General features: G+C 44.8%; 1 protein-coding gene across 2 annotated transcripts in view; it reads left to right on the forward strand.

The window, feature by feature from the left end:
* Positions 1-12,452, forward strand: part of LOC138283027 (E3 ubiquitin-protein ligase TRIM39-like) — a 135,717-nt gene that overhangs the window by 36,643 nt on the left and 86,622 nt on the right. For both annotated transcript variants that reach the window (XM_069221146.1, XM_069221147.1), the window contains exons 3-4: positions 4,465-4,695; positions 10,358-10,380. In XM_069221146.1, coding sequence (XP_069077247.1) covers positions 4,465-4,695; positions 10,358-10,380 — 254 coding nt within the window. The remainder of the gene's footprint in view (positions 1-4,464; positions 4,696-10,357; positions 10,381-12,452) is intronic.

Raw genomic sequence — 12,452 nt, forward strand, 5'->3', positions numbered from 1 at the left:
TTATCAGACATACGCAGTGAGGGTGTGTTTGCTACCGGAAGCCGTTTACAAGTTGCCTTTTATGGATGCCGCAACTCTTAACTCTATGGAGGGCATGACACGGAATGCTGCTGCCTAAGCTGAGGCTTTGGAACACAAGTGCTCTGTGGCTTTCCTTGGATATGATCTGGATATTTTAACACCTGCCGAAGTAGAACGTCTCCTGGCTTCAATTGTCCCAGATGTAATTGGCGATTTCCAAAGTGACACTGACTATTGACTTTGGCTTGTTCAGATGGCCATTTTCCTGCCTCTGTGTCTCTTAACTTGGCACTATTGACATATAAGTTTTTTTTTTTTTGCGTAAGAGTTATTAGATTTTTTTTTTCTCTTCATAAGCTTTTAAACCACCTTTGATCGGCAAGGGGAGGGTGTTGGTTAGCTATTTTAGCCATGTTTTAGACACGTTGTTTTAAGCTAACTAGGCCTGCTGCTGTGCACTTTATCCCTGTTACATTTCATTCAGCATTGCTTTATTTTTCTAGAAATAGAAACATTTGTGGTGCTGTTTTATTTTCTTTATCTTATTGTACTTTTCCCTAGGAAAGCATTACGTTCTTAGGAGGACATTCTCCAAGGCTACAGTCAGATAGGGTTGCCGACAAACATAGTATGCTGTGTTTCCGACATTCACAGAAAACACACACATACATGGGGACTATTTCTTAGAATGTCGGCTGTTTTATTATAAAAACACCCCTTTGTCCCAGACTTGTTAGAGGGAGATTACAGCCAGATGACCACGACTGCATGATGATTGCTGACTGCTTTGCTGCAGCTGCTTGCTTAGACGGCCGGACCCTTGATCCACATGGGGACGGTGTCTCAGTAGACTACAGGCTACTTCCTCCAGGTATGAAGGATGGTGTACCCCCAGGGGGAAAACCCAAAGGACAGATTAGGCTTATTACACTGTGCTCATACATAGTGTAAGTAGGAGAAATATATACATATATCATTCTTAGTGATAGTATGGTAGGACTATTCTTGTGTTTTACTCTGTTAGTCACCTGCTTGCTTCTATTGTGTTTTATCATCTTAGTTTTTGCAATACATGCCTTTTTATCTAAGATTCAGTTAGTTCAATAAATCCTTATTGAACTATATTCTGCCTCTGTTGTCTTTGCCTGTACAAGACCTTTTGGTAACTGAGAGAAAGGGATGGGATCTGATCGACCACGATTCCCCTGAGGAGTCTTTTTGTCATGGGCCCGATTATCACAGTCATCTCGGCCAGAGATGAGGCGCTGCTAGTTAGCCGGAGAACCTGGATTAGGCCTACAGGCGTCAGGTGGTGTGGAATCATACTTAGTATCCACAATCCATGTGATCCTGTCTCCCAAATCCAGTAGCCTCCCAGGTCAATGTCGTATAAAATAGATGTTACATAGGCTGAGAACAGTCCTGTGCTGTTCTTGTACCCCTGTGGGAGTCGGCAGAATTGTCTCTGAGAACCAAAGACGCTAAAACTTGTTAGGTCCCTACTTTCAGGCGCTATGTTTTGGCAGAAAAACCTGTTGGATATATCCAGGGTCGTTTAGTATTTTCTGCGCACTATATTGTTCATAAGTGCTGTGCTGTGTGCATTTTGTATAGCAAATGTTTTTGTGTGACCATTTAAATGTCTATAGTCTAAGACTATTCTATATGAATGGTTGGGTTTAGCAACTGTAAATAATGGATTATTTATGGATTAGTCTGAGGGTTCAGTGACACCCTGGTACTCCAAATGTTTGTGGATTCCCCTCACAGGTGCTTTAGCATCATATTTGATAGGATATTGAGATTGTGGTTGGGATTTTTGTTATTACGTGGTAGGGGGGTTCTTTGTCCCATCCTACATGGTTGCAATATAACGCAGGTATGTGCGCCAATGCCCACTCAATGGCATGCATTTCATCGAGCTTTGTGGGAACAAGGGGCGAGAAAGATTTTTCAATCACATCCTCTCCATAAGGGAGATTGCGGATGAATTCTGGCAGCCAGGAGTTCAGCAAAGCAGCAGTCCAACAGAAAGGCAGTCCATCACAACAGTCCTCCTTCCTGGCAGAGTATCCATAGGTCCAGACATGTACTGAAGTGGTGGTGTCTGAGGTTCTGTACTTATACACAGTGGTACCTTTGAAGTGGAGGGTTACTCCAAAGACATCCCTTTTAAGGGCACAGAGGTCCTGCCCTTTTTGCCCTGTCTCCAGACTCCCTACAAGGGGGTATGCAGCCTTTTGTAAGTAGACAGGACACATCGTACTCAGATGTAAATGTTACTGTGCCCAGCTCCTTTCTCCCATCTTGCAGAGGTGGCTCACTAAGACACACCCAAGCTCCCATTGTGTGTGGCTGTCTAGGAGGAATACACAAAGCCCAGCTGTCAGCCAGACATGTGATCAGAGATAGGCATCAGGCATCAAATGGCTTAAGTAAGAAAATGCCAGCTTCCTAAAAGTGGCATTTTCAGAGTTGCAATTTAACATCCTACTTTACCATAGGTTGTGATGTTAAATTGTGATTCTAGAGACACCAAACTTGAAAGGTTTATCTTTTCCCAATTGTAAATTGTAATAAGGTTATTCCAGTGTTATCCCATGGGAGAGGTAGGCCTTGCTGTAGTGAAAAATGACTTTGGGAGTTTTTCACTACAAGGACAAGTATAACTTAAGTGTACATATCCTGCCTTTTAAATACATTGCACCGTGCCCTCTGGGTTGTCCAGAGCCTACATCTGGGGTGACTTACATGTTTAAAAAGGGTAGCTTTGGGCCTGGCAAAATGGCTATTTTAGCAGGTCCACGCAGCAGTGTAAAACTGACCACACCGGCTCTGCAGTGGCAGGCCCGAGACATGGTTAAAAAGCTACTTAAGTGTGCTCGCCCTCCCTGCCCTGGGTGTCAAGTGCAAAGGCACTGTACTTGACCCACTTAGCAAAGCCATATTAGGGCTGGCCATGTGCCATCACTGGCAAATGACTTAAAAACCCCATGGTTGAGGCCCTCTAGCCTCTGCCTTCCCCACGGCGCCTGACAGGGTCTGAGAAACAGTAAATCACATTGACCCCTGGCTCTGCCATGTGGAATATCAGAGGTACTGTGGGGCCATTGTTGTTGTACAGCTCACTTTAAGTATTCTGATTCAGTCCCCACGACTTTTGTGCTCTCTGGGGGTAGTAGGTGCACTTTACACCTACCTTTCAGTGTCTTGGGGTGGGCTATTTTTCTAACCCTCACTGTTTTCTTACAGTCCCAGCGACCCTCTACAAGCTCACATAGGTTTGGGGTCCATTCGTGGTTCGCATTCCACTTTTGGAGTATATGGTTTGTGTTGCCCCTATACCTATGTGCTCCTATTGCAATCTACTGTAACTTTACATTGCTTACATTACTTCCTTTTGCTATTATCTGCATAATTTTGGTTTGTGTACATATATCTTGTGTATATAACTTATCCTCATACTGAGGGTACTCACTGAGATACTTTTGGCATATTGTCATAAAAATAAAGTACCTTTATTTATAGTATATCTGTGTATTGTGTTTTCTTATGATATTGTGCATATGACACCAGTGGTATAGTAGGAGCTTTACATGTCTCCTAGTTCAGCCTTAGCTGCTTTTCTAGAAACACCTCTTCTACACTAATAAGGGATAACTGGACCTGGCACAGAGTGTAAGTACCCTTGGTACTCACTATAAGCCAGGCCAGCCTCCTACACTGCGGCAGTGTCATTACATATTTCACAAAACCTCTTCCTGACGTTCCTTGGTAAGAGTGAGTAGAGGCTGTTGTTGAACTTACATATCTTCTTGGACAGTCAGTGATTCAGTTAAGTCTTTAACAGCCTTAAGAATAAACTGAGAATGAGTGAGACACATGTCTACAAATGTTGTACAGCATCAGTTATTTGATTGGGTTGAATGATTGCATGAACAAAGGTGATTGGATATCTTTGTGACAGCGCATCAGAAAGTGTGTTCTTGGACCAAGGGATATAAGTAATGAAGAAGATGTACCGAGCAAATCAGTTGTGACTGTTCTCACATTGTCAATTACAGAGGCTCTCTAAGTTTCTATGATGAGTTTGAATCTCAAATGGTCTTGTATTCGGATTTAAGGATGTCTCCATTGTGTGTAGATGAGTTTCATTGCAAGAAGCTTTATAAGTCTGTGTAGTTCCGCTCACACTCTTAATAGGTAAGAAAGGTAGAAGATCGAGTATTTGTAATCCTGAGATTGCAAATCAATTGTCATTAGACTGTCCAATTCTATAAACTTCCTGAAACATATAATTACCACTATATTCAAGCAATTCAAAATCAGATTTCTTGTTTCAATCATCATCTTTCTTGAATATCTTGAGAGGGAAGGAAGGGGTGGGCTCTCTGACACTGGAAGCTTCCCAGAATCTAACCATCATTTCTTTGATGCTGACAGAACAAGGTGAGAGCCGAGAAGCAGAAAATTGAGTCTGAGATTGAACAGCTGCGCCGGCTCCTGAGAGATAAAGAGCAAACGCTGTACAGGGAAATGGAGGAGTTGGAGAAGAAAATTACCATGGTAGAAAATGCAAATATCTCCAAACTGTCCAATCAAATCACCTCTCTCAACGCCCTGATAGTAGATCTAGAGAAAAAATGCAAGGAACCAGCCTTGGACCTCCTGACGGTGAGAGACTGCTTCGTAAATACAAGACAATACAGAAGTGCTCCATTCATATTGTGTGTGATGCGTTGAATGTACGTGAGAACATGCATGATCAACATAGAGGGTCAATTTACAGTGACCTGTATTCTGACAACCCAATATAACATACAGACAAGTTAAACTAACTGCAACTTCCTCTTTTCTGACAGCCCAGCGCAATGTACAGGCAATCCAGTACAGAGCAAACTCCTTACATAGTGACACTCTGACACGATATAAAGAATATGATAGGCTGGGTCATGTGGCTTCATTCAGAATATCAGACTCTTCTCTATCATGTGACCTTTTTAAGAATATCACAGACCGGTCTGTGTCATGTGACTCCATTCAGAATATCAGACTCTTCTCTATCATGTGACCTCTTTAAGAATATCACAGACTGGTCTGGGTCATGTGATTCCCAATCAGAATATCAGACTATGCTGTCCTGTCACCTGGTACAGAATATCAGACTTTGCAGTCTCGGGTGACCCTATTCAGAATTTTAAACTCTCTGCTGTGCTATTTCACCCCTTTCAGAATAAAACTGTGCTATAATGTGACCTTGTTCAAAATATCAGACTCTGCACCTTGTTGTGTGGCCAGATTCAAAGTGTCACAGATGGTGTTGTGCTATGAGCCAGTATTCAGAATATCACAGATTGTGCAGTGTCACACGGCCCTTTTTGAATTATTGCAGGCTGGGCTGCATTATTTAACCTATTGTCCTGCATCATGTGATCCCACTCAGCATATCACAGACTGTCATGTGATCCCATTCAGAAATTCACAAGCTGTACTTCATCACATGACCCCGTTCAGAATATCACGGTGCTCTGTCGCGTGACCTCATTCAGGATGTGTTTATAGATAAATTTTTATTGTTACAAATTTCCTACAGATTTAAAAAATAACCATTCTTAAAACAATGTAAAATATAAATATATTTCAGTTCTATTCCTAAACTAAATTATCATAATAATGACACATTTGTACATTCCTAATTATCGATGGAACTTTAACAAATAGAGTGAGCACTGGTTACATTCATTTACTGGATGATACTGAATATAACTACTACAGTGTGTGCAGTTTTGGTCAGTCCCGCTAGCACGTCCCACCTTCTCTTATTTACATTTAACGACAAACCATGAGTGTGCAGATTAAGAAGGAAGTTTCGCGTAGAACGGTCACATTGTGAATTATGGTTGCTTACGTTGGTGCAGCAGTTTCAACAACAGTGTCAGGCTTTTTCACCAGCTTCAGTGCTGTTTATTAAAACTGCTGCAATTAAGCTCCATTGCTTGTGGTCTTAAAGATTTCCTAACCTGAATGAAAAATTTCCTATCTGTCGAAATTGAAAGATTTGTTTCCATTAAGGACACGGAGGCGAGGAGTATGCTTTTCTTCCTTCGCTGTAATCAATAGCAGCCATATTCAAACTTTATGATAAACTACAAATCACAATAACCTTTGGGAATGGAACAGACAAAACATCCAATCAAACATAGGCATTACTCCATGACCAATCAGGCCCCAGCAGAGACCAATAAAGTCCATTGTCCATGTTGTGCCAGCCTCTTTCTTCACTCGAGATCAGCCACCGCACAGCTATCATGATTCCTGTTACCCAGTCCAAGTCCCTAGGAAGAAAGAGAAGCATCAATATTCCATCACCAGTTCTGAAGCAGGGGGAAACTGGTTGGAAAATCCCAGGAAAGTTTCAGAAGAGCTAGAAAACAGACTGGAGATCTCCAAAAAGGTGTGATCAACACTACTTCTGAATGTTGCCTCCTGATTTGACCCGGGTGGTCATTGCAAATAGAGGGAATGCCTAACCCTTCGCCTTACTCCAATCCTGTAGGAAGGCGTCTGTCGCTGCCACCAACTGGTCCGGTCTGTAACTGAAGAAGCGGGGTAGTTGGTGGTCCAGCCAGCACACCAAAGGTCTCCAGAGAAAGGTCCCCGGCATACCTGAAGCTTGGCAAAGTTTCCACAGGCTAGAATCCCAAAGATGAAGAGTGTGCCTGATCACTTTGCTTGCCCAGGGAGATATTCTGCCATGACAGAGATTTGATGGTCCAGGCAGTGCTGCCAATAATTTGAGGCTTGGAGCGAGTGCCCCCAGATGGTTGATATATTGGACCGCTGACACATTTTTCATCTTGAGGAGAACACACAACTGAATCTTGTTCTTCGTCCAACATCGTACCATGAAAGAGCTGGTTAGAAGCTTCATTCAATTTCTGTTCTTGAAGAGTCCCCTGTAGAAAACTCTCTGCATCTGGTGCCCCAACCTGACCGGCTGGCATCCAATTCTATAATGAGGTCTGGGGCCGAACCGAAAATCACTCTCCCATCCCATGCTTCTTTGTGGGACAGCCACCAGCCGATTTCTGCCAGCGCCCTTTCTGGGAGACACACCAGTTGGGAGTAAGTTAGTCCTTTCTTCAAATGAGAAGTCTTTAACCTCTGTAAGGTTCAGTTATGTAGGGGCTCAGGAAGGGTGGCCTAGATGGACGTCGACAGGCAGCCCACCAGGCGAGTGATCTCCCTCAGCGAGGTGTGAGGTTTGGCTAGGGTCTTCCTCAACTTGTGTCGAATCTTCGCTACCTTCTGGGATAGAAGGCTGTGGACAGTCATAGTAGAGTCTATGATGAAGCCCAGGAAAGTTGCTCTCTGGGAAGGAACTAGGAGTGACTTTTTCTCGTTTATCACAAAGCCTACCCCCTCCAGAAGGTTAATGACTGTTTGAAGTTGGAGGGAGAGATGACGTGGACATTGACCCATTATCAGCATGTCATCGAGGTGGATGATAAGGCGTATCCCCTGAGCCCTTAGATGTCTCACGACCGGTTTGAGAACCTTCGTGAAGCACTAGGGGCATAGGAGACAAAGTGAAAAATTTGAACGTTTGTTGGCACCAAACATACTGGGGGAACCTTCAATACAGGGAAAAAATTGGAATCAATGGGTACACGTTTTTGAGGTCCAAGCGGACCAACCAGTCTGAGGGACGTAACATGTCTTTGAGGAAGTGGATCCCCACCATCTTGAAATCGTAGTAGACAAGCCAGTCATTGAATTCTCATTCGTTGATGACTGGGTGTTGTCCTTCATTGCTTTTGTCCACCAGAAAGATGTTGCTGATGAACCTATGGAGATGTGGGACCATCCGGCTAATAGCCCCTTTATCCAGTAGGAAGAGACGTCCTCGTCCATGAGGGCTGCCTCTCGGGAGAAAAACTGAAGGGGACAAGGCCATGGTTCCTGATGAGGGACACCATAGATTTCTATTTGGAAATCTTGGGTCATTTGTAAAACCCAAGCAACTGCTGTAAAGGATCTCTAGGCCTGGAGGAAAAACCCCCGCCTGACCCCACTTTTATAAGAGAGGAAGGATGAGCACTCAGCAGAACTGGAGGAAGCGGAGCTCCCTTTGAATCCTCTGCCCTGGATATGTTGCCCTCTGGTGGGGTAGAAGTTGGTGAATCTGGTCTGGTCCTGAAAGGAGCTTCGTCTGGAGTCTTGCCCGCTGGGAGGGTATTGGGAAAGTGTGTGGCTGACCAAGCGGCCTCCGCCATGACCAGCCCCCTAGAAAACCTGAGGGTTAAAGACTTTCTTTATGGAGGACCTGGCCTAGTCTGGGGAGAGTCTGATAAAGGGTACCCTTGGGTGATAAGCCCCACCTCCATGGTCGCATTGTCCCGGTACTTTGGGTCCATCTTAATCAAAAGGGAGTGGCAGCACTGTGTGAACGACGTGCAATTAGCATTACCTAAGAAGATGATAGCGTGACGTGCCCACCCTGAAAGGGCCTCCGGTGAAATAAGGGCACTTGTGGCCTTGGCGTCTTCATTTGTATCAACGATCTTGGTAAGGGGCAATAGTATTCAAAAGCTTATCCTGACAAGCCCTCCAGGAATAGAATATGGTCTTTTTCGGGTCTTTTATGAATTTTGACAGGGAAGTGGCCATTCTAGAGTCAATGTCGGGAGTCTGGCAACTTTACCCTACAAGCCAGGGCAGTGACATTCGGCCGGAAAGCAGCTGCAGGCTTCTTTCTCCAGGGGCTTCCTAAGGTGAACCACCACATAGCTGGCTACCTTTTCTGCCAGAGCCCACTCAGAGGAGCAAGGGTAGAGAATGTCATCGGGGTCAGGAAATGTCCAAGCCCTGGGCCTCTGGGTTTGCAGAGTAAGGGATGGATGGATGCCAAGGTCTGGAGGACCCTGCTTCATCATCTGAGTCCACAGGGGACTCATCATCTTGAGGGTCTGGGGAAATAGGGCATGGGGATTCCAGGGCTGGTTCAGTAGGACCTGGGATTGGCGGGGGGTAGCCAAGAAAGCTTGCTTAAGGAGAGCAGAAGCATCATAGTCAATGCCATCCTTGCGAGGAAGCTTGGCAGGCACATGGTCTGGATTTGGGGCAGAATGGAAGGTGCCTAAGATCCCAGAGGGTGCAGTGGGCTCCTTCATGGGATTAGAGATATGGGTGCAGGCACGCGCAACTTGATCCACCAGGTGCTGTTCCAAGGAGCCCATGGCCCCAGCAACTGCCTGGTAAATTAAGGCATCTACCGCCTCATAAAATTCATCGTCTCAGGGCAGGAACTCTAAGGGGTCCCCTTTCGACTGCTGATCCCTGGAAACCTCCATGTCTGCTAAAATTAGGTGCAAGTGAGGAAGGAGGCGGCACTGCACTAGTTTTCAAGTGAACACCAGAATATACAGCGAAAGCACTGCAAAGTGCCAATTGGTCCAAAGTCGACTGTATGGGTCTCTGCTGGGATCTGATTAGACTAAGGTCTATGTTTGATCGGATGTTTTGTCTTTTCCATTCCCAAAGGTTCTTGGGATTTGTAGTTTATCATAAAGTTTGAATATGGCTGCCATTGATTACAGCGAAGGAAGAAAAGCATAATCCTCCCCTCTGGTCATGACATAGAATTTCTTCCGTCCATTCATTTCATAATTTGTTCTTCAAATTGAAACAGTTCAGAGGGACGTCCAGTTTTATACATAGAACATAATCTGATGACTGAGACTGTTCCGGTTCAAGTGTGATCAGTTCTCAGAGAGCATTTGCAGCCTCCTGTTTTTCACTAAAACCCCACGGTATATAGACACAAGGGCTTTTTCCTGAGTACTGGTTATACCCAGTTCTAGTGCTGCAGCTTGTATAAGTGGACATTTTCTAACAGAAACAAGAGACCTAAGGATCTTATCCCGTGATTTATCCAAAGTCCTTGTTTATTTACATTTAATCCCATAGAAGTGCGTTAGAAGTATTTTTGGCGTGGTATACATTGGGTATAGACACTAGTTGTTTCTCAAGTGATGCAGGAGTTATAACGGGTCTGGCATCTGATCTCAGGAACTCTAGACTATAATACATGATGCATTCAGAATATATCAGATTGTACTGTCATCTGCCCTCATTCAGAATTCCAAAGTTCTGCTGTCTTGTGGGACCATTTGGGATATCACAAGCTGTGCTGTCATGTGACCCTATTCAGAACTTACTCCCCGGTGTGTAACTGAACTTGAATTTCACAACTTATATTGTACCTAAACGTCTGCCAGAATTTGAAATCTGTTGTGGAAACTGATGTCCTTCTGCCTGTTCTTCTGTTTTGCAGGATGTTAGAAGTGCCCTGGACAGGTAAGGTTGGTTTATTGTTCTCTTCTCAGTGTGTAAGGAGCAGATCTGGCTGCAGTGTGGAAATGTCAGTACTGAGCTCACACAAATCCACTCTGCTGCCCGAGCAGTACTACCTCATACAATTATTATATGTAGACCATCTCGTGGCTACTCTCCTGTCTTCCCAACAGTGTTGAGTCCCCTCTGCCTATCCTGGAACTCAAAGTTTTATGAAAATACCCCCTGAGCCCAGGAAAACATGCTCATGTCCACAAAAATCACTTTTGTCCACAGAAACTACCTCAAGTTTTCCACAATCACAGCATACTCAAGACCTCCTTCACCCTCCACATGATCAGAATGTCTATGAACCCAAGAAAGCCGCTCTACTGCCCACGTTTGGACTGACCCCTGAAAAATACCGTCAGAGGTTTAGGGACAGCACCAGACTTTCCACACAGACCGGGGTAGACTGTTTTGATTTCTCCAATAAGGCACTGAATGGTTGGGTGCGGGGCAACAAAATAAATGATTACAAAGGATTATATGATTTGATTCTGAGAGAGCATATGCTCAGTATTTGTTCTACAGAGCTGCACCAGTACCTGGTTGACAGTAAGCTGACTGATCCTAGAAAGCTTGCTGATGCTAACCGCTATTCTAGCTATACCGGGTCTGATTGAGCCAGACCAAAATGGATTTGTGAGACACCCCCAACGTGGGGACACACGAAACGCATTCTTGACTTAATAAATAAGGCAGATCGGGTTCGTAGGGACATTATGCTTTTAACCCTGGACGTGGAGAAGTCCTTCATCAGAGAGCATTGGCCTTAACTGACAACAACATTAACCCACTTTGGTTTCGGCCCTCTGTTTCTCACATGGATCCATAGCACCTATAGCAAACCGTGGGCGACGGTGTGGGTGAACTGACAATCCTCCCAATCATTTCCCATATGCAGAGGCACCAGACAGGGTTGCCCTTTGTCACCCTTACTATTGGAGCAGTTTACACAGAGTACGATCTAATCCAAATATAACGGGTGTGACATTTGAAGGCAACATGCACACCTTGGCTTTATACGTGGATGATGTTTTAGTCTCCTTAAATAATAATCCCAAGAGGGCCTTTCCGGCTCTTCTGCAGGAGATAGAGGAGTTCGGGAAGACCTCCGGCTTCCGCGTAAATTTTCAGAAATCCCAAGCCCTTCATATTTCGGTCCCTCTTGTTGACCATCAGTATCTGGAAAGGCAGTTTCCAATATGTTGGCATAGACAGAGCATCCCTTATCTAGGGCTCAAGTTTGCTCCGATCATCTCCGACACTACCCCTATTAACTACCGCTTATTGGTACAGCGAGTACAATGCAGCCTGGCCAAATGACAATCACCCCTGATTTCATGGCTGGGCCTCATTGCTGCCCTTAAAATGATGATCCTTCTGCAAATCTTATACCTTTTCCTAACCCTACCGGTCGAGCCTCTCCCGGGAACGCTTTAATCTTTACAGAAAGATTTTTACCATTTCATTTGAGCAGGGAGGCGGCCTCCCTATGCTATCAATCGGCAGCACAAGGAAGTCTGGGAGTGCCTAACCTACTGCACTATTTTCAAGCCACCCAACTCTACTATTTAGTAGAGTGGTCGAGAGACGAGTCCGAAAAGGTGGCTGTTTATTTATAGGGCCCTCGCAGGCACATCCCTGTGGAAGATCCCCTTCCTATCCCACCCGCAACATCCCTGAGATTTATATTCTTCTCCAATCACCCACTCACTTAGGAGAACGTGGGACCGGGTGGCAACAAGGAAAATCTTTACTATATTTCCCTCGCCCTTGACTCCAATTGCTAGCAATCCATCCTTTACCCCTGGTATGAACAGCCTGACCTACAGCAAGTGGTTGCAACCGGAGTGACAAAGGCACTCTCCCCATGTGGCCAGCAACATGTCTGGTGTGTGGCAGGCTGCTAAAACTAGTCAGCCTACACGGATAGTCGGTTAAGGTTTCAGGGGGCACCTCTAAGGTGCCCTCTGGGGTGTATGTTACAATAAAATGTACACTGGCATCAGTGGTCATTTATTGTGCTGAGA

This window comes from Pleurodeles waltl, chromosome 2_2 (genome assembly GCF_031143425.1).
Source record: "Pleurodeles waltl isolate 20211129_DDA chromosome 2_2, aPleWal1.hap1.20221129, whole genome shotgun sequence".
Classification (NCBI taxonomy): Eukaryota; Metazoa; Chordata; class Amphibia; order Caudata; family Salamandridae; genus Pleurodeles; species Pleurodeles waltl.